General features: G+C 44.8%; 2 protein-coding genes and 2 pseudogenes across 4 annotated transcripts in view; 2 read left to right on the top strand and 2 right to left on the bottom strand.

The window, feature by feature from the left end:
• Positions 1–958: 958 nt before the first annotated feature.
• Positions 959–5295, bottom strand: LOC308438492 (apolipoprotein L2-like). The gene is made up of 4 exons (XM_080939921.1): positions 5145–5295; positions 4949–5028; positions 2493–2622; positions 959–2122 (listed from the first exon to the last, which is right to left on the bottom strand). Exons 1-4 carry the CDS (start codon positions 5204–5206, stop codon positions 1258–1260), a joined length of 1137 nt encoding a protein of 378 aa, XP_080796047.1. The 5' UTR covers positions 5207–5295; the 3' UTR covers positions 959–1257.
• A 4151-nt stretch (positions 5296–9446) lies between these two features.
• LOC308438393 (myoD family inhibitor domain-containing protein-like) lies at positions 9447–12505 on the top strand (annotated as a pseudogene). Its single transcript has 2 exons — positions 9447–9486; positions 11905–12505. The product of its transcript is annotated as a myoD family inhibitor domain-containing protein-like (transcript).
• A 1965-nt stretch (positions 12506–14470) lies between these two features.
• LOC308438347 (ubiquitin-conjugating enzyme E2 variant 2-like) lies at positions 14471–14858 on the bottom strand (the record flags this gene model as incomplete). The annotated part of the gene is made up of 2 exons (XM_080939717.1): positions 14471–14576; positions 14689–14858. 2 exons carry the CDS (start codon positions 14856–14858, stop codon positions 14471–14473), a joined length of 276 nt encoding a protein of 91 aa, XP_080795843.1.
• A 2771-nt stretch (positions 14859–17629) lies between these two features.
• Positions 17630–19482, top strand: part of LOC308438392 (tubulin alpha-1B chain-like) — a 38012-nt pseudogene continuing 36159 nt past the window's right edge. Inside the window, exon 1 of the transcript in view lies at positions 17630–17690. The product of the transcript in view is annotated as a tubulin alpha-1B chain-like (transcript). The remainder of the gene's footprint in view (positions 17691–19482) is intronic.

The raw sequence follows: 19482 nt of genomic DNA, 5'->3' as shown, positions 1-19482 counted from the left end.
TGTGAGCATTAGAGATATGCTTGGCGTCCTTGCTGTTAGTGGAGACAAGAGCAGCCACATTCTGCCTCCAACAAATGTCACCCTTGTCCTGCTCAGAGTATAACTCCTTCCTCTGCCCCAAGTGGCAGGGCCATCAGATTCCTGCCTCCCTGGGTCCTCCTGTTGTCCGGGACGCTCTATTAAAAAGACAAGGTGACTCTTTGAATTCTCTCCCTCTCTCCCAACATGGCAGCCTCAGCAAACAAAATAAAACAGAACAAAAAACTAAAAAGGGGAAGACCATGTCTCAAATAGATGTTCTGGCTCAGGATGGTGGAGGAGAGGGGCTGGTGAAGGAAGCACCTATGACCACAAAGCACTCAGCTGGGCTGATGAAACGGTTGATCTGGCAGAGATGTGTCAATTCATTGTCATGGTTCTGACGAGGGTGAGTATGGGACACCTCTGATTGGTCACTCCATCCTTTCCCCTGCATCATGCCCTGCTTGGAAAACTGATGTCCTCAGACCCAGTCTTTCCAAAATGCTACTTTCCACTTTGCCTAGTGTGGCGGTTTGAATAGATATGGTTTCTTAGACACGTGTGTTTGAATGCTTGGCCATAACAGCTGGCACTATTAGGAGGTGTGGCCTTGTTGGAGGAAGTGTCACTGTAGGGGTGGACTTCGAGTTCTCTTAATCTCTACCTATGCCAAGTGACACAGTCTCCTCCTGGCCCCTTTGAATCGAGATGTAGAACTCTCGGCTCCTCCAGTTCCATGTCTGCTCACAAGTTGCTATGCTTCAGACCATGAACTAAACCTCTGAACCTGTAAGCCAGCCCCACTGAAATGTTAGCCTTTACAAGAGATGCCTTGGCCATGGTGTCTGTTCACAGCAATGGAAATCCCAACTAAGGAGGAACTGCAGCAGCCAGACATACTGCACCCAGTCAAGAGCAATGAGGAATGAATTCAGGCTTGGTGTTCAGTCTGCTTTTTATTATACAGTGCAGAATACAAATCTAGAGAATACTGCCACCCATGGTGGAGGAACTGACCCACATTAATTAGAGTCATTGTAAAATCCCTCACAGGCATGCCCACAGGATAAGTTAAACTAGAGGACAGGTCACTGAGACTATCTCCACATGATTCTAGACTGTGTCAAGAGGACAGTGAAAACTGACCATCTAATACCCCCTCTAACAAAATGCTTCTGTGCCCCAATCTGTCCAGATCAGCTCCACTGACCTCCATGTTCCTTGGGGCGGCTGTCACTAAGGCTCCTGTAGGGTCTCGTGGATCTGGGCAATCTCATTCAACTTCTCCTCTAACTCCTGAGCCAGGGCCCTCAGTTCTTTGCCTGACTCTGATTTAGCTCCTTCATATAAATGCTTTGAGTCCCTTACAAGAAAATATGCATCCATTGCGAGAAAGACACTAGCAGTGGCTACACCCCTGACTCTGGCTCTTTTGGTCATTGTTAGAGCAGTGCCTTCAAAGGCATTCTGCACCTGACTAGCACGTGGGGCAGGGATTCTTCCAGAAGTCATGAGACACTTGGCATCTGCAAGTAACTGAGGGTTGGCTCTGGCTACCCTAATGGCACGAATGAGTTTTCCCAAGATTTTCAATTGTTTGATGACATTATAGGTTGTTCTAGCAAGGTTGAGTGCATTCTGACCCAGGACAAGAACTGTGTTCAGAGTGTCCATGGTGTCTGACATCAGACGCTTGGCTTCATCTTCATCTGACAACCTGCTTGTTTGCTCCACAACTGAAGTGGCAGCTCCAGTCACAGTAGCTACTGTCCCCAGCCCCACCCCAGTTGTTGAGAGCAGCAGACTTCCCCCTGCTGTCATAGGAGCCAGAGCTATACCCAGGATGCTCAGGACTCCTGAGGCAGTGCCAGTGCAGGCGGTCACCACATTGGAGATGGTGCAGTTCCTGTGTACCTGGTCAAGATGGTCAGCCAGAGCTCGGAGCTTCCTGATGTTTTCCTGAAGCTTGCTTTTCAACTGAGGAAAATCTTCCACAAACCTCTTTTTGCTCTGCAGTTCTTTTTGAAATCTGTCTTTGTCCTCCAAGTTGGGGAGTTGTAGGAGAACCTTCAGAGCCCTACACAGGGAAGCTTCCTCATCTCTGTAAAAGAGGTCAGAGCATCAGGAAGACAGCTTATTTTACTGTAAGACGGGCTCCCTATAATCTGTCTTCTCAAACCTCAGACTTACATTATAAGACCACAGGGAAGTACTTTACAGATGTGCAGGGCTTTGCATTCTACAAAGAACATTTGATGATCACAGATGCTCCATGGTCCTTAGTCTGCAGGTGTCAGTGTGTAAAGTCATGTTAAGACACACTTCATGACAGGCACATGATGAAGGTGACTTCACTCAAGGTCTGTGCCATCACTACCAAAATATTTGCCTAGTGTGAACTCTGTAGATGAGCACAGGGATATGGGATTACAGAAGAACTGGGGACATGCTGGGGGTCCCCTGGAGATTACCTGGCCAGTTCAGCCTCTGCCACCAACACTTTCCAGACATCGTCTTTGGCAAGCAGGAGCTGCAGGTCTTTTCTGCTGAGCGTGTCCTGTAGATACTCAATGACATCCTGGATGAATTGTCTCCTCAAGACTTGGGAAGAAAAACATCAGAGAACAGTATGGCCAGATTTAAATGGTAAAAGCACAGAGCATCTTACTGCCACAGTATTCACTGTCTACCATTAGGTACCCGATGGAGTGTTGGGGAATGAGGTGTGCCCTTAGATTCAGATATAAAAGACTTAATGCCAGACAGAGATGAACCTTTAAAAAGGAAAGTAATGAGAATTAGGGGATGTCATAAATATACATCCCTAATTCATGGGAGCATGGCACTGATAAGAAATGGAACAGACCTCATGTGTATAGTGCCACCTATCAATCATCTATTAATCTATCTATCTATCTATCTATCTATCTATCTATCTATCTATCTATCTATCTACCTATCTATCTACTATCTATGAATCTATATCAGTCTTTCCCAATCTTCCTAATGCTGTGACTCTTTATCACAGATAATTATGTTGTGGTGACAGCCAATCCAAAAATTATTTTTGTTGCTGCTTTATAATTGTAATTTTGAAACTGCTGTGAATTATAATGTAAATGTCTGATAATTCTGATGGTTTTAGGGTAATTCCTATAAAAGCATCCTTTGACCCCCAAAGGGTTTGCAACTCCCAGACTGAGAACTGCTCTCTCTCTACTTACCTACCATCATCTTCCTTTCTGTCTACGTGTCCCTTCCTTCTATTGGTCCCTTCCTGCCCTCTCTATGCACACAAGAGAGAATGTGTGCAGACTCTCAGTTAGCAGGCTGCTGCTACCAAGCAGGAAGAGTGCTCACACCACAGGTGAGCTGCCATTCCTTCATGGTGGGCTTTGGATTTCAGAACAGAGGGGACCAAAGGACTTTGCTCAAGACCTCAGTCTGTGGGACCATGGAATGGCAGCTTTGAAGACTCACACATCAGGGAGTTGGCATGGTGCTTTGCAGTTAAATGAAATGTCCTCTGCTCTGAGCAATCTAAAGGTGAATCATTCTGCCTCAGATAATGACAACCTTGAAAGGTTGACTTCCATCTGCCCTAAGGCTCTTGCATGTCAACAGTGACACCAGAGTTGTGAATGATATTTTCAATACCTTGGAGGTTTATGGCCACTCTGAGATTAGTTTGTTGGGTAAAGGAAGCATTTTGTGGAAAATAGAATTCACAGTGTCAGAACTAATTGCATGTTGGAAAAGAAAGGCTGGCTGTGGTGGGTTGACTGGAATTGGCCCCCAGAGGCTCATGTATCACAATGCTTGGCTCCCAGTTGGTTGATCTCACAAACAGTGGCCTTCATGGAGGAGGTGCATTACTGGGAATGGCCTTTGATGCTTCTAAGCTCAGGCCATTCCCAGCTTTCCCTCTCTCTGTCTCTGCTCTCGCTGTCTCTGTGTCTGTCTCTTTTTGTCTCTCTGTCTGTCTCTTTCCCTCCCCATTAAATACTTTCTTGTATATGTTGCCTTAGCATAGTATCTTAGCACAGGTATAAGTGGGCACCAGGGGGAAAACTGTTGTGACACACCTGACCATGTTGGTTCTGAAGAACTGGAAGACTTAAGAGCTCAGGACTATGAAAGTAGACACTGTGTAGGGGCTAGTGGGCCATCCTAGTAGGAGCTTGAATGATAATAAAGCTGAGAGCAGTGTGTGCTCAATGGAGACCTACCTAGCTCAGGAGGCTAAACTGAAGATTGTTGGTCTACCTTTGTTGGCAGAGGAGATTTCAAGACAGCCTAGTGTTGACTCTGCTACTTTGTTCTTAGTGACCACCCACATGCAGATTTACCAGTGAACAATATTTCACTATGGCCCCAAATCAGCTCCTGCCCCCAGGTTTCTTACCTCTTTGACTTCCTGCCATGACTGTGTTTGATGATAAACTGTCATGTGGAAGTGGAAATAAACCTCTTCATCCACAGCTGCTTTTGTTCACAACGTTTAGTCATAGCAGTAGAAACCCTTGCTAGCACCCTTCCCCTGGTAAGTTTTTCTAGGAGAGGAAGGACTCATTGGCAAGAGCTGCCAAACATGTGAAACCTGGTTTAATGGAGACACAGACAAGTGTTTTCAACTGTGGAGGGGTGGAGTCTACAGATTCCTCAGACATGGGACATTTTCACTAAGCCACATGGCCTGCTGCTGTCCACATTCCCCGGTTTTCTCAGCTCCTCTTGAGAGGCAAGGACAGGAGGACAGGATCTCTGAGCATGGCCCCAAGACAGAGTCAAGAAGAACAACGTATACCAAGGTTCAGGAGAGTCTGTTTTGGGAATTTTCTTCCTGTCTTAAACTCAACAGGCTCTCAGTGTGGAGGCTCAAAGTTCTAGACCACACTCAGGAAACAGAGAGAAGAGGAGCCAGTACCTCTGGAGGCCATGAGGGCTGCTTGGTTCCTGGTGTGGAGTCTCTCAAAGGTCTTCCTCACAGCTCTCTGTGAGTCCAGGCTAAAAGGAAGAGAAAAACAAACTGTGGGATGGATTGGGGACAACTTTAATTGTTCTCTCTGAATAGCAGAGCAAGGAAATGAAAGGTTTTCTACACCCCCATAACCCCTCACCACCTGTGGCAGGAGAGAGACAAGGCTCTGAGGTCATGAGCAGGAGAGCTGTTCCAGCCCCTCATCAGCTGCAGAGCTCGGGAAGAGCCGGCTGAGCTCCTCTCCTGGATTCCATAGCTGTCCAGCACAGGTGAGCTCAAGCTTGACCTGGTGGTGGGGGTGTGGTGGAGTCAGAGCACTCCCAGAGAATCCTCTGTGAGGATCCAGGATACAGTATGGACAGTGTACCAAGAGCCAAAGGACCTCTAAACAGAATAATGACTCATTGTAATGAAGATTTACGAGGAATGCTGTGTGGACAAAAGGGTGTTCTCTGTGTACATACATACATACACACACACACACACACACACACATATCTGTGTGTTTCTTTCTTTGGGGGGAGATTGCAAGGTCAGAGGAAAGATACAAAGGGACAGGAAGGTGAGTGTGATTGAGGTGCATGATGTAAAATTCACAAAGAACCATTATTTTTTTAGTGTGACTGATCCCAGGCCTGGAGCTGCTGCTTGAGGGGTCAGTCCTGGGCCTCCCCTCAGTGTCTATCACCATAACCTACTAAAGTGCAGCAAGGATGTCCTGCCGGACACAGAAGCTGGTGCCTGTGCTTTCCTCTGAGCCTCCCAGCCTCCTGCGGTGTGCTACATACATCTCTGTCCCTGTAACCCATGCCTTCACAGTTCCTTTCTTAAAGGTCTCAACATGGGTTGGAGCATCTTCCACGGGCAGGAAAGTCTGAGTGTTTGCCGAGCACAGCTTTGGTTCCATTCTTCGTCTATGAATTTTGGAAGATCCAATGCACAGAACTGGTCTTAGCTTTCTGCTGCTCATCCCTAGACTCTCCTTCAGGCTTCCAGTGCAAAGCCATGATCCTGTGACAGGTTCTTTCTACTGCCCTCGGTCCAGCCTGGGATCCCCACGGTGAGCCCTTTCAGGACAAATGAAACCACCACATGCTCACCATTTTCCATGACAGCAGACACTGACTACACACAAACCTGTAGCTCCTGTCATATGAGGAAGAAGGAGTGAGGCCAGGCAGTGACAAGTTACCCCTGCCAGGACTCCCAAAGTTTTCTTTTGGTCCCTTGCCCACAGCTGTCCTGCCCGGTCACCTCGTGAGGATGGTCACCAGATTACTACAGACTCTTGCCTACCCTGTATAGAAGCCACCCTTCAGCCAGGCTGCCCTTCCTTCTGGACCTTGTTTCTTGCAGGCATGACTTTCCAGACCTGGAGTCAGTAACACAACGACCGAGTGACTTAGTTGTGATCAACCAGACACATGGAAGGCTGATGATGGGGTCCTGCGAAAGGTACTGGAATGACAAGAGAGCCTATTCTCCCTACCTCTTGTGTCCTGTTTTATACGATACAGGACCCAGAGGCTGTTAGGCAGAAAGACTGGGATTTGGGGGACCCTATACTTGGGTCAAACATCTGCACTCTGAGTTTTCTATTTCTGTGTCACTCTGAGCTGGTGGAATATCCCAGCGGTAAAGTTCTTTTGTTCAGTGCATAGGTCCTGGGACTGATGTCTAGTACCACAAAAGAAATGAAAGGAAATGAGAAAGGAAAGGCCAAGTCTCCCTCCCACTTCCCTTAAGCCTCCTACTAATCTGCTACAAAGATCCTCTTAGGATGTGTACTTTATGCTTGCCAGGAGGGAGTGTGGGAGGTCCCAGCCCTTCCCTTCTGATGGCCAGAGGAAGCCCAGGCTGGGAGCCTCCCTTCCCTAGCTGTGCACAAGCTCTCCAGGTGGGGCAGGGTAGAGGCTCTCAGCAAGTCTTGCTTCCTGGTGGCTGCAGTGCATCTTCCTAGGGCTCAGGACAGAGTGAACCTGAGAAATTTACCTCCCAGGAGCAAGTTGAATCCCATTTACCTGACAGATGGTCTTAGACCTATTGCAGCCCCTTCCTCTTTCCTATCCACTCCCTCTTTTCTATCCCCTCCCCCTCTTCCTTTCCCCTCCCCCACTGCCACCAGCAGCAGCTTCCAGGGCTGCTGCACCATGCTGAGGCTCTTCCACCATTTCCATGTGGTGCCAGGAACAACCAAGACAGCTTCAGTGTGCCCAGCACACTTGGCTTTGCAGACATTCAGTGGACATTGAGCCAGTAGTTTCTGAGGACACAGCCCCATAAAGGAAAGTGTGGGTTTTAATAGATAATATTCAAAGTTTCTAGTACTTTTTGCTTTTGCAGACACAGAAATGATCTTCCCTGCCCTCCCCCACCTCTGGTCTGGCCCTTGATCTTTTGATTGCATGACTCACAGTGTTTAATATGCGATTTTTGCAACTGTTCCCTCCCTGCCCCACACTGTTACATTACCCACCCAGACACACAGGACAGCCAGTCCTCCTTTTCCATAGACTGGGCAGTGTCCAGGGAAATCCCAGGGGAGGCAGACCTGCCACCTACCTGCTCAGCCTGCTTCAAGGCATCCTCAGCAAGACTTAGGTTCCCCCAGGCCTCCTGTGGACACATGCTGAGACACATGTGTGGCACAGCTCCTGGGCACTTTGCATCTCACATGTCACCCAACATTTGTTGCATCTGATCTTGGCAGCAACAAGTACCAAGGGCCCACCTCAGGGCAAACAGGACATATGGACCTGTTTGTGAACCTGTGGGCTCTGGGTTGCCTGCCTGCTTCCTCTACAGCCTTCACATCCTCCATTTCCAAAGGAGTGGGGTCCCTCAACAGCCACCTTCCTCTGGGGAGTTGACTGGCCAGGACTCAGACAGTCCTTGAGCAGAGTCCTGGGATGCATGGTGATCTCATCTGAGAGATTTTCAGCCCGTGTTGAGTTTAGGGCAGAGAGGGAGAGAGGGACAACTAGGAAGCATCTTGGTGGCAAGTCTAGACTGGATCCTGACCCGAGGTCTGATTAGATCATCTCTCTCTTCAAGAGCTGCTGCAAGTATGAACAAGTAGGAAAGTTTAGGAGAACTTACCAGAAAATCTTCCTGTGGCTTGGGGGGAAGGGAACACGGCTGTCCTTCCTGCCTGTGTTAGCTCACTAGCTGAACACAAGCATCTCAGCAAGGAGTGGCTGCCTGCTGGTTATATACGGACAGAAAGTGAAAGTCCCACCTTCCAGAGTGGAGCCTAAGTTTCACAATGGAATGGCTACTTGTAGGCAATCCTCCAAATCCCACCCTCCTGACTGACCAGTGGAACAGCTCCACATCCCATGCCCTGCTCAATTCTTGACAACTAGTTGGGACATCTCTGCATTTGAGGAAGAAAAACCAGCCGTCATAGGTTATGGGACTCCCTCTAGATTACCCCCAAATGACCCTGATGTATCCACCCTCGATCTCCGGCAGAATGCTCCTCCCTCCTCCTCTACCTCGGCTGCCACTCATCCTGGGGTCTCTTCGGCAGACATTGGTGCTGCTACGCCCACCATGTCTGGCACCTGGAAATCTGCCTGCATGGCTTCTTCTGCCTCCAGCCCAGGATCTGCATCTGGAATCATGCACTGCTTCCTCTCAGACTCTCCCAGCATCTTCCACAACACACCCCTCTGGTCCATTCTTGTTTCTTAAGGTACTTGAGTTCCGCCAAACCTCTTTTCTCTAAGCTCACCTTGCTTGGCGGCTGTTGAACAGCTCTCCTTTTCTCTTAACAGACGGGACTCTAAGCAAGGCTGGATGCAGGGACCAAGTGGCTATCAAGATGGGCATCCTTCCATACGTGTGTTCCTGAGGTTTGATGGCCATCTTAATCCAGCTTCTCAGGGAAGGACAGCAGGTGACACTCACTGGGTCTTCAAGCTGCTGCTGGCATCTCTTAATTTACTATGTTTGGAGATTTAGAGTCATTTCTGAGACACAGAACATCTCAGTGTTTTATCAAATCAACATGTTTCACCGATGATAATGGGGGCTGTGCTGTGTTTTCTGTGAGTGGGTGGAGAGGTAATGTCTTTCATACCACAGCTCAGGGACCATTCGAGAGTCAGTCCATATTCAGACGGCAGACATGTGTGAGCACATGTTTTTTCTGTCATTATTATCATTATTTTCTCCAGCTGTCCTTGTCCCCACTTTCCCTCGGTCGTTAGAGGACACCACAGAGAGCTGCAGAACCATGACACTGTCCATGAGAGCTGTGCTGCCCATGGGCTGGCCACGGTGGAGACCCCTGATCATTGCACAGTGTGAACTGGAACTTTAATCTCCTCCTGAATGGAGCCGGGGGAGGGGCTGCAGGACCCTGCTGCAGACTGATCTGAAGGAGAAAAATAAGAATCTCCACCTCCAGGTTCACAAGCAGAGCCCATCCCTCAGTGACATGCCAACAAATGTCACCCAGGGTGCCTGCCACTTCAGAGGTGAGGATGCTGGTAACACCTCTCTGGTCCAGAGGAGACAGCAGCCAAGGGACATGGCCTTAATGCAGTGGGAGGCAGCGCTGCAGTGGCTTTGGGAGGCAGAGGATGAACACAGGCTTTACCTGGGAGACTGCCTGGGAGTGGAAGGGAGAGCCTCTCACTGCAGTCTAGATGCCAGATTCACGCTCTGGACGACCCTATTTTTCTTTGCTCATATAGTGTATCAGGCTCTGAATAAATAGAGACTTCAGAGAAATTTACGACTAGGTATATGACAACAGCGGTGAATCTGTGACTGTGGAGTTTTCATGTTGCAGTGCTGATAACTCTGCCTTCTGTGTGATGCAGATATATCAGATAGGAACATCAGACAGGGTTAGCTGAGTGGACACAGGAGCATGACTAAAAATGGACTCAGACGCTGGCGTTCACCTGGATGACTCTACCAAGTCCTGGGGGCCTTGCCAGTGAGCTTCAGTCAGAGTGAGGAGGAAGCCTTAACCTCAGTGGATGCCCACACAGATGGAATGAGGGGGCGGGGCTTACAGAAGGGCCAGGGAGGCAGCACAACAGGTAGCTCAGCAGCATGGATCTGAGACACAACCAGTCATTAGTCACCTAGGAGGGCTGGCCAGTGTCACTGTCAAGCCACAGCCTGGCTTTAAAATCCATGGAACTTGACTTTAGCCACCAGGGGGAGGATGGACACAAAGTATAGAGTTGTCAGGTGGTCCTCTCATCCCAGTTCGGAGCAAGTATGAAAAGAACAGATAGACTCTTGGCAGCTACTCAGTAATATAAAGAACACTGTGGTTCCGAGCCCTCTGTTCTCTCTCTCTCTCTCTCTCTCTCTCTCTCTCTCTCTCTCTCTCTCTCTCTCTCCAGAAATGGCAAGATCCTGGTCCGACTGTGAGAGAGTATGGAGGTGGGGACAAAAGGCCTTCTCTGAGGATCTTAGGATCTGATGATCTTCAATGAGTCATCTCTCTAGGACGATCTTAGCTTGTGCATATTACTTTATTCAGGATGGCTTTGAATGTGTACACTTTATTTGGGGTGAGACAAGGGTTATATAGTCTTGGGGAAGGGGGTGAGAATATCCAGAAAGGGAAAATGCTATTGGCTGAAAGCTAAGGTACTGCGATGCTTCATTAGCATGGGGAGACCTTCCCATTCTGGGCTATATGACTGACTACCAGTGACCATCTGGTTGTGGAGGCCATGGTCTGAGGCAGGCACAGGAGCGGGGAGGGAGCTCGTTCAACTCCTGCTGGTGTCAGGATGAGATTGTAAATTTCAAGTTTTGAGACTTCCTGGGTTTGAACATGCCCCACCCCCACAGTTCCATGCCAGTTCTTCTGGTGACTTCTTCGGTTCTCATGCCCTACACCCTAGGAGCCAGAGAGCATAAATGTAACCAACATTTCGAGCAGGGAGACAGCAGAGTGTGTCCATAGAGGGGCTCCCTCTGATCAATGGTTTTTGAAAGAACTATGTTGGGACAGTCTTTGTGCTCTGTGTGAAGGTTGTTCCTGTATTAGTCAACTGCTAATTTCTGTACTGGCATGCCGGACTTTGGTATTATTTTCATGAAGCATCGCCTGTCTCAGTGTCTTGTAAGCATTCTTCTCTATCACCTTCTGATTGCCTTAATAAAGAGCTGGCAGCCCATTCCAGGCAGGAGGGGAATAGGTGGGATTTGAGGTTAGTGGTAGGAACTCAGGAAAGAATCAGGTGTCGGACCAGAATCTGTGGCCAGCCATGGAGGAGGAAACAGGTGCAGGCACTGAAGCGAGGGAAGGGTCCACAAGACCAGATGTAGAGTAGTATAAACAGGTTAATTTAGGTTATACGGGCTAATTGGGAAGTAGCCTAAGTTAAGGCCAAGTTTTCATGTTAGTAAAATGTTTCATTACTTGGGTGGGTTAACACAGTCCTGCGACAATTGGCATCTGACGTGAGCGTATGTGTATCCAAGCATAGAGCCTGAGTAAAGCCCTGGGTGGAAACCAGGGGACAAGTTTCCCTAGCAATTGCTTGCCGTTTGGAAGGAGGCTGGTTCAGTTGAGAGAGAGCCTCAGTGAATGGCCCTCAGGTGAGCCACTTTCCAGGCTGCAGCCCATAGGCTCACACGCCAGGTCAAATGCCTGTCACTGTAGGCACAGCAACTTCTCAGAACTGGGGCGGGTAGGTGTGGCTCCTGGATGGTGCTCTCAAGTGTGAGGCTTGGCTGTTATGGGACAACAAGCAGAGGCCCAGTCCAAGGTAGCAGGAGAGCAGGCAGACAGTAGCTGCAGCCAGGGTTGGGTGGAAGACAGAGCTTGTGAGCTGGCAGCACAGGGTGGAATAGGTCCCATTGAATAGAAATTGGGGGTTCTCCAGGCGCTGCTAAGCTGTGGGACTGCCCTTTACCTGCAGAGCGCCAGGAACAGCACACAAAAGAAATCCAGGCTCATAACAGGTGTGGGTTGATGTGGGACCAGTCCATGTGGAGAAATTCTTCAGATGGCGAACTCATCAGAACCCAGCCCGAGCATCTGCCTCAGCTGCAGTCATCAGCCCAGGAACCCAGCAAGGAGGAAACCAGCAAGATAAAGAACCGCAGCCCCACAAGTATGAGCAATGCGAATGGAATTCATCACGGAGCCAAACATGTGTCTGTGGATAATCACAAAATGTCAGCTCCCGTTTCTCAGAAAATGCACAGAAAACTTCAGTCCAGCTTGTCTGGAAGCAATGAAATCAGAAGAGTAAAGTAAATGCTGTCTTTTCCCAGAAATCAGCTTCCGGAAGACTGTCGTGTCCACTGGAATGCTTGTTCTGTGAATTCCTGACCCTCTGCAACATTGTCCTTGGACAAGCTTCGTGTGGCATCTGCACCTCTGAAGCCTGCTGCTGCTGCTGTGGCGACGAGATGGGAGAGAGCTGTAGCTGCCCTTGTGACATGGATGCCTGCTGTGAACCCTCAGACTGTTTGGAAATCTGCGTGGAATGCTGTGGCATCTGCTTTCCTTCATAAAGGAAAAAGTACTAAAACTGGAGACAACTTTACAGTATTTCTGGTAGGGGAAAGAAAAGCACACAGTAAGATTTTCGTGAAGCAACTGGGTATTTGCAGTTTAACTCATTCCTTTTAAGTAATCTCTGCAACTCTTTCTCTCTCACCAGATGGATGTCGTTTAATATGTGAAGTTCTAGCTAACTCACTGGTTTTTCAAGCTCCTTTGTAGATGATCATAACTGGAAGACATTTTGACACACACCGCCTAAAATGTTAAATGTTTTCTTTCTGTTGACATGTCTGTTTTCCCTAACCATTCTGAGCAGCGCCTTGCTCTAAATACAGCATTGCTCAATATGTATTTAAACCAGATCACTTTGATGTTTATCTATTAAAGGTTAAAAGCAAACTTAAAAAAAAATTCTAATCCCACAGTGAACTAGATCCTCCCATATTGATCATTAATCAAGAAAATGCTCCCACAGAGTTGCCTGAAGGCTAGTAACAGAGGCATTTTTCTCCATTGAGGGTTCCTCTTCCCAAATATCTCTGGCTTATGTCAAGCTGACAAAAAACAATCAGTACAAGGAGTCACATTAATATTCCCACCTGATTCTGATCAGGGCAGACAGGATGGCACATTCATCACATTGCAAACTTTATTTCAACAGAGATCTCTGGAATATCAGGGCTCTGCAGGAGGATTGCTTAATTTAAAGTCTTTATTCATCTTCTTTCATGTGAAAGACATCAATAAAATGTCAACTCCAAAAAAAAAAAAAAAAAATTCTAAGTAAGTCAAACACTGGGCAGAGCCATAAACAGATGTGGGACGCTGTGTTGGTCTGTTCTGGGATTTCCACCTTTCTTGTTCTTCCCAGAGCGCACTGAGGAAGATCGTGTTGCTCTCATCCAGAGCAGGAGGAGGGCAGGATGGGAGGTGTACAGAACTAACCAGGTTGCAAGGCTGCTGGCTTCAGGACTCTAAAGGGAAGAGGCCATAGGAACAAAGCAGAAGTGAATCATGTGCTACCGAGGGAGGCCTGGAGGAGCACGTGGCACCGTGGCTGCCCTAGGATGAGCTACTTAAATTTAGGAAAGAGGTGGAGATGGACCTGCACTGTCTACGCCCTGAACATGGGAAAGAGTTTGCCTTCATTGCACGTTGTAGCAACACAGCCTTCCTCGAGATATAAAGTCTAAACTAATGCAAATATGCACTTCCCTACACATAATTTAAGTGTTATAAATTTTAATGAAAACATAATACCTTTTTTGAATAAAAATAATAATAATAATAATAGTTTTTTTGAAACTGAAGACACATTCCAAATTTTATTTACATTTTAAGACTAACTTTCATCTTAAAATCACATATCCATACACCTATTTCCTTTTTCTTGACTTCACTTCTAAGCATGTTTTATTAAACAAAGACTGTAAACAAATTACCATGTTTGTTACATGTAACAAATGGGAACAGCTTTTAACAGATACTCAAAACCCCAAACATCTTTTTATTATAAATACAGGTATGAAAACAATCCTGAGCCTATTTTTGATGCTAATAGTAGTCAGCACCCACCCCGCTTCAAGAATGACCACAATTGGTGACTATTCATTACATCTGCCACTTGAAACAATTCCAGCTGCAGCTCTGTGGGTGATGGAAAAGCCAGTTCTGCTCCTCCTTCCTGAGACTTTGCTTCTCAGGAAAACAAAGGTGTCCATGGCCACCTGACACTCTTGCCATGCTTCTGTCTGGGAAACCTGAATTCCATTTTGAATACTTCAGGTTCTTGTTTAAATGACAGTGCTTTAAGAAGAGAAAGAAAAACTGTCTTTTACCTAATGTGTGGGTATTTTGCATGGTGATATTTAATCAAGACATAAACATGGGTGGAAGGTTGCTGATTTAAGACAAGTTTGAGATCCACTAAAATTAGTTGCTGTACGTCTGTCCTTCTGGTGGCTGAGGAAGCTTCATATGGACATCATAAGATGTCTTAGCTCTTGAAGTACAACTTTAATGCTATAGGAATTTTGCCATTTTGCTAATACGGGAATGCTCCGTGCATCCACCCTTCCACTGGAATTATTGATTCCATTCATATTAATTTTTGTTACAAATCTAACTGATAGAGGAGCTTCTGGGTATTTAGATCCACATTCTACTTTCAGGCTATAAACTGTTCTCATACTTTGTTCTTGGTGGCCCAATAATCATGGCTGTCCACCTTGTAAGTGTCATGTCTTCATCATCTTCAAGGCCCCAGCTAACCGTGCCGTCACCTACTCCTTTCTGTCCTTCTTCAAGTTCTTCCAACAAGTGAAAATTACAAGGAACTTTAACTCCTGTGGAGACCACCATCTTCTTCAGCTACCAGACCAATACCTTGTTAATATAACTATATTTCACCAAAAAATGTAGAACACTTTTTAACAATGTTCATTTAAATCAGCCTTTTTTTTGAGACTAAAAAAAATCCCAGTATTCATTGGAGTTTGTACAAAGCTGGCTTATAATTGTAAAAATTCATTTCTTTATCATTTAGGGGTGGTGTGGGGGTCTATTTCTTTTCATTGGCTTGTAGGCCTAGCCTTGTATTTTATAAGTATGTAAGTTTTGGGTCCACTACAGGAGGACCTCAGATGTCCACCACCATGACCCGATATTGGGATTCCAGTGGTGTGTGAAGTTATGCCAAGTGGCAGGAATAAAGATACTGAAGCACAAAGAATTGAATCAGCCATGAGACTAACTCCACGGTGACAGGGTCAGCTCATGTGGGAGGGAGAGCTCAGTCTCCCTCACAGCCTCCCATGTGGTTTTACTTTAGTCCTCTCCAGATTGGAAATTTGGTTAAAGTGACTAATTCCTTGTAGGCTCTTCAGAATATGTTTTCGTTAGCAGTTCTTTCTAGTTCTGGATGAATATTAGATGGTCAAAAATAGTACATTTTTAGGAAGCCTTTATCCAGCCTAGAACTTTAGGGCACCTGAGCTTTTTTTTTTTTTTTTCATGAAGAATGGCAATATTACCAGTGTCCTTTCTTTGAAATGTAGCCTAGCTTGCAATTAAATTATTATTTTATTCATTGAAAAGCAAGTGCATCTCCTCTCTAGTGCAATTTACACGTGCATATACTTTAAACACGATGCTAATGTACAGCTTGCCTTCTTCCTTGTCTTTGAGACAGACGCTTCGATTCGCTGCGTCAAATATAAGGGCAACTTCAGCATTTCCATATACCCAATGTTAACCTGGGCTTATACCATAGGATGAACAAGAGCCTTCTGTTTATGGATAAACTTCCTAATGATTGTTAAAATATTTGCCTCGTTATCCTGTAAAGCTGTTTAACCAAAAGGCTTGTCTGATGCTTGGATATATCTTGCTCTGATTTGCAATGAAAATGTTAGTGTATTTGAAATGTTTTTCAGTAAATTTTCATTAGTGAATACCAGAATTTCATTTCCATACCTGTATGCGTTGGACTTTTCTTCAGTTCTCTACTCCAGGAAAGCCATTCCTTAAGGGATCTTGTATAATTCAAAAGAAAATAGGCAAATGTGAAAACAGTTTTAGCATATTCTAGAATTTTGGTATGTAAAGTGTTTTGCTGAATATTACGACCATCAAGACTAATTGCTGTAGTTTACACCTAGACATTCAGTCTCGTTTTAAATGTGGCATGTTCTCAAACTGGATGCTGGTTATTTTAAAATAAAAAAAAAAATGACAAAAAAAAAAAAAAAAGAAAGAAATTCAAGCCCATACTGAAAAGCTCGTCCTACCTTTTAGAAAGCATAATGTGTTAAATTTGAAAATAGAAAGAGAAAAGAAACTGAGCATAGACAATAATAGAAAAAATAATTAGTTTGACTATGATAAAGTGAGCTCTCTGAAGGAAGGAGGTAGAGATATTTTTTAAAAAACTAAATATTATCTATGTTAAAAACAAAAAATGCAATGACAGAGGGATTTGGATCCGGTATAATTTTGTTTCGATTATTAGCATACAAATAATTATAATTATTTATTATAATAATTATTTTGGTAGCAATTCCAATTTCATATATCTTCTTTAAGAAAGATCAGAATAAGACAGACTTGGAGAAGGAGAAAACTGAAAAATCAAAATCTAGAGTACAGGCAATAAAAAAAAGAGATTGGAAAATCCTTTGACTCAAAAGCACTTCAGGGGAATCCAATCTAAAGCCTACATCGCCACCTTGTGATGAGATTGTAGAATGGCAGCCCATAGAGATGCTAGATAAAGGGGTTCAACTGTGAACCAACACAATCAGACTAGATACTGTATGTTTATGGTCAAGGGTCAATTGCTCGATGAAGGACAGACAATATGCCAAGTTAAGAACACATGTTCTGTTTGGTGATGCCACCTTAGAGCAATGTCATACAATAACTTATGTGTTTGATTTTGTAGAATTTGGAGAATTAAAGAATGCACATATGCTACATTGTACAATTGATTCATACTTGGGATCTCATGTTTATTAAAGCAATCTTGGAAATGACCTTATAGATTGAAAGTGATGATACTCCAGCACGTACATCCATTAGAATACAACAATATTTTTGACATTATGGCATAAAACATGTTACAGGTATATCTCACAATACTACAGGTAAAGCAAATTTGGAAAAACCTAGCCATACTTTCAAAGATATGTTCATAAAACAGAAGGGGGATATGGGACCTCCCAGAAATATATTAAATAATGCTTTATTGACTTTAAATATTTTATTTTTTAAAAATAATATTTATTTATTAATTATAAATAAACACACTGCAGCTGTCTTCAGACACACCAGAAGAGGACATCAGATCATATTACAGATGGTTGTGAGCCATCATGGGGTTGCTGGGAATTGAACTCAGCACCTCTGAAAGAACAGTCAGTGCTCTTAACCACTGAGCCATCTCTCCAGTCCAACTTTAAATATCTTAAATGTCAATAAATGATACCAGTAGCACAGCAGCTGAGAAACACCGATTTAGAAAAGATTGCTGCGTTAGATCTGCCTATATATGTTGATCACCTCAGAATGGAAGTCAGGAAGTATGTTGCATTGGGGAGAAGATGTGGTTTTGTTTCAATGGGAAATGAGACGCCATGGATTCCTTCAAAATTAAGAATAAATTTGACTATGGAAGACCTCCTGAAACTCTTGGCGGTGACTTGGAGAAAGGAAATCTTGTTGGCTATTGGATCCTTGTGACTTATTATCACATGCCATCCTATATGGCATGGACGGAGATTTATATTATAGTTTGGCTGTACAGTCTGAACGGATCTATAAAGCTTGATGCTTTCCACCTGCTCAAGCACAGAGCAGAGAATCATCTTTAGCTGATTTGTGTACACTCCATACATGTGTTGGTGCAGAAATCTATATGGCCTTCAAAAGTTTGTGTCTTCAGACCAGAAGGACCAGATACCAACAAAGACAAGACAAGCAGTCCAGGTGATTCAGCCTCACAGACCACCTCAGTAGGTGTGTCCTTAAAAATCTTCAGCCAGAACAACTTCAAAATGGCTAGCTAAGGTGGTCCAGCCTCGCAGCCTGTTCCAGCCAGGACTTCAGTTACGCCCTGCAGTTTCCCATTCTGCAGAGACCTCGACAGCAGCAAATGACTCAGCTAGCGTCCCCGGGACTTGGCAAATTCCTCAGTTTTCTTAGGGCCCCAGGAGATGCCATTGACCCTAGACAGCAGGAAGCGGTTTTAAGAGAGCGACAGCCCTATTCCTAAGAGGTGTGTTTTGTGTCATTCGGAGGGTTGGTTACAAGCTATTATTACTCAGGGAGGAAACAAGTAAAAGGTTAGAGTCAGGGATCTCTCTCTATTCCCTTTCTCCATACTTCTTTATCTCCTCTCTAGTGTTGAGGGAAAGGGGGAGAGGGGATGGGAAGGAAGAAGAGGGGACACCGGAATGGTAACATAAAAGATTATTGAATCCATTTTTTAAATTAATGAGCACCAACATGCCAAATATTTTACATTGTTCTGAATTTTTGTATATTGATACAATTTTAAGGTTATCTTTTGGTAGAACATTTCTATACAAATTCAAAAGTTTATATATATGCATATATGTCTATACTTAAGGTACTATACTTATAAAACTATCTAAAAATGTGATATAAAGTTCTAAGTCCTTGAAAGCTATTATTACAAACTGTTAATTAATTAAGAATAATTAAGAAATGTAAGTTAGTAGTCAATCAGACTTGTGATCTTGTTGGGTACTAGTTTAGTTAAGCTTTATTTAACTTCCTGTAGATATTTTCAATTTAACCAGATAGTAAATAGCTAGAAACAACCTTTGACTATTCAAACATACTATAGATACTGTAGATTGAACTTTGACTTCAAACACTTCAAAGATCTACAGAATATGACAATTAAAGATATTTCAACAATACTTTGGCTGGCGAGATGGCTCGGTGGTTAAGAGCACTGACTGTTCTTCCTGAGGTGTTGAGTTCAATTCCCAGCAACCATTTGGTGGCTCACAATCATCTGTAACGGCCTCTGATTCCCTCTTCTGGTGTGCCTGAAGACAGAACATACATACACACACACAAATGAATAGAACTTTAAAAAATATATTATTAATAATAAAAGGCTTTTTGACAGAGACACGTGTGCTTCTGGCAGCACCCCCAATCTAATTAAAGGAAGATGGTGGCCATCAAAGAACCGCCATATGGAGTTTGCTTCGACTGTGACAGAGCTAGTTACTGGCATAAAACTGCCCTCGCCTCAATTGCTGACAGCATGCTGTCCAAGCTGTGGACAAACAGCACATAAGGAAAGTGACTACCAAATATTGCCAAGACAAATTAGGGGAGTCCTTCCTAATCCCTGCTTCGCAGAAAAGTTTGTCAGATATTCTGGGCCAGAGGAAGAAAATAAATGCTTCAACATTGCAGGGGATTTTGGGGGACTGACTGACAGCCTCCA

Source organism: Micromys minutus (assembly GCF_963924665.1).
Source record: "Micromys minutus genome assembly, chromosome: 27".
NCBI classification, from domain to species: Eukaryota; Metazoa; Chordata; class Mammalia; order Rodentia; family Muridae; genus Micromys; species Micromys minutus.
The sequence above is the reverse complement of the archived record's forward strand: the minus strand, read 5'-3'. Positions and strand labels throughout refer to the sequence as shown.

What these genes read in the sequence shown, in the direction of transcription:
- LOC308438492 (XM_080939921.1), bottom strand. Translation starts at nt 5,206, where the DNA reads ATGAGGGGCTGGAACAGCTCTCCTGCTCATGACCTCAGAGCCTTGTCT. An exon ending in TTGTCTCTCTCCTGCCACAG is followed by an intron (nt 5,029 to 5,144) that starts GTGGTGAGGGGT and finishes TCTTCCTTTTAG; the next exon opens with CCTGGACTCACAGAGAGCTG. An exon ending in AGCCCTCATGGCCTCCAGAG is followed by an intron (nt 2,623 to 4,948) that starts GTACTGGCTCCT and finishes TTTCTTCCCAAG; the next exon opens with TCTTGAGGAGACAATTCATC.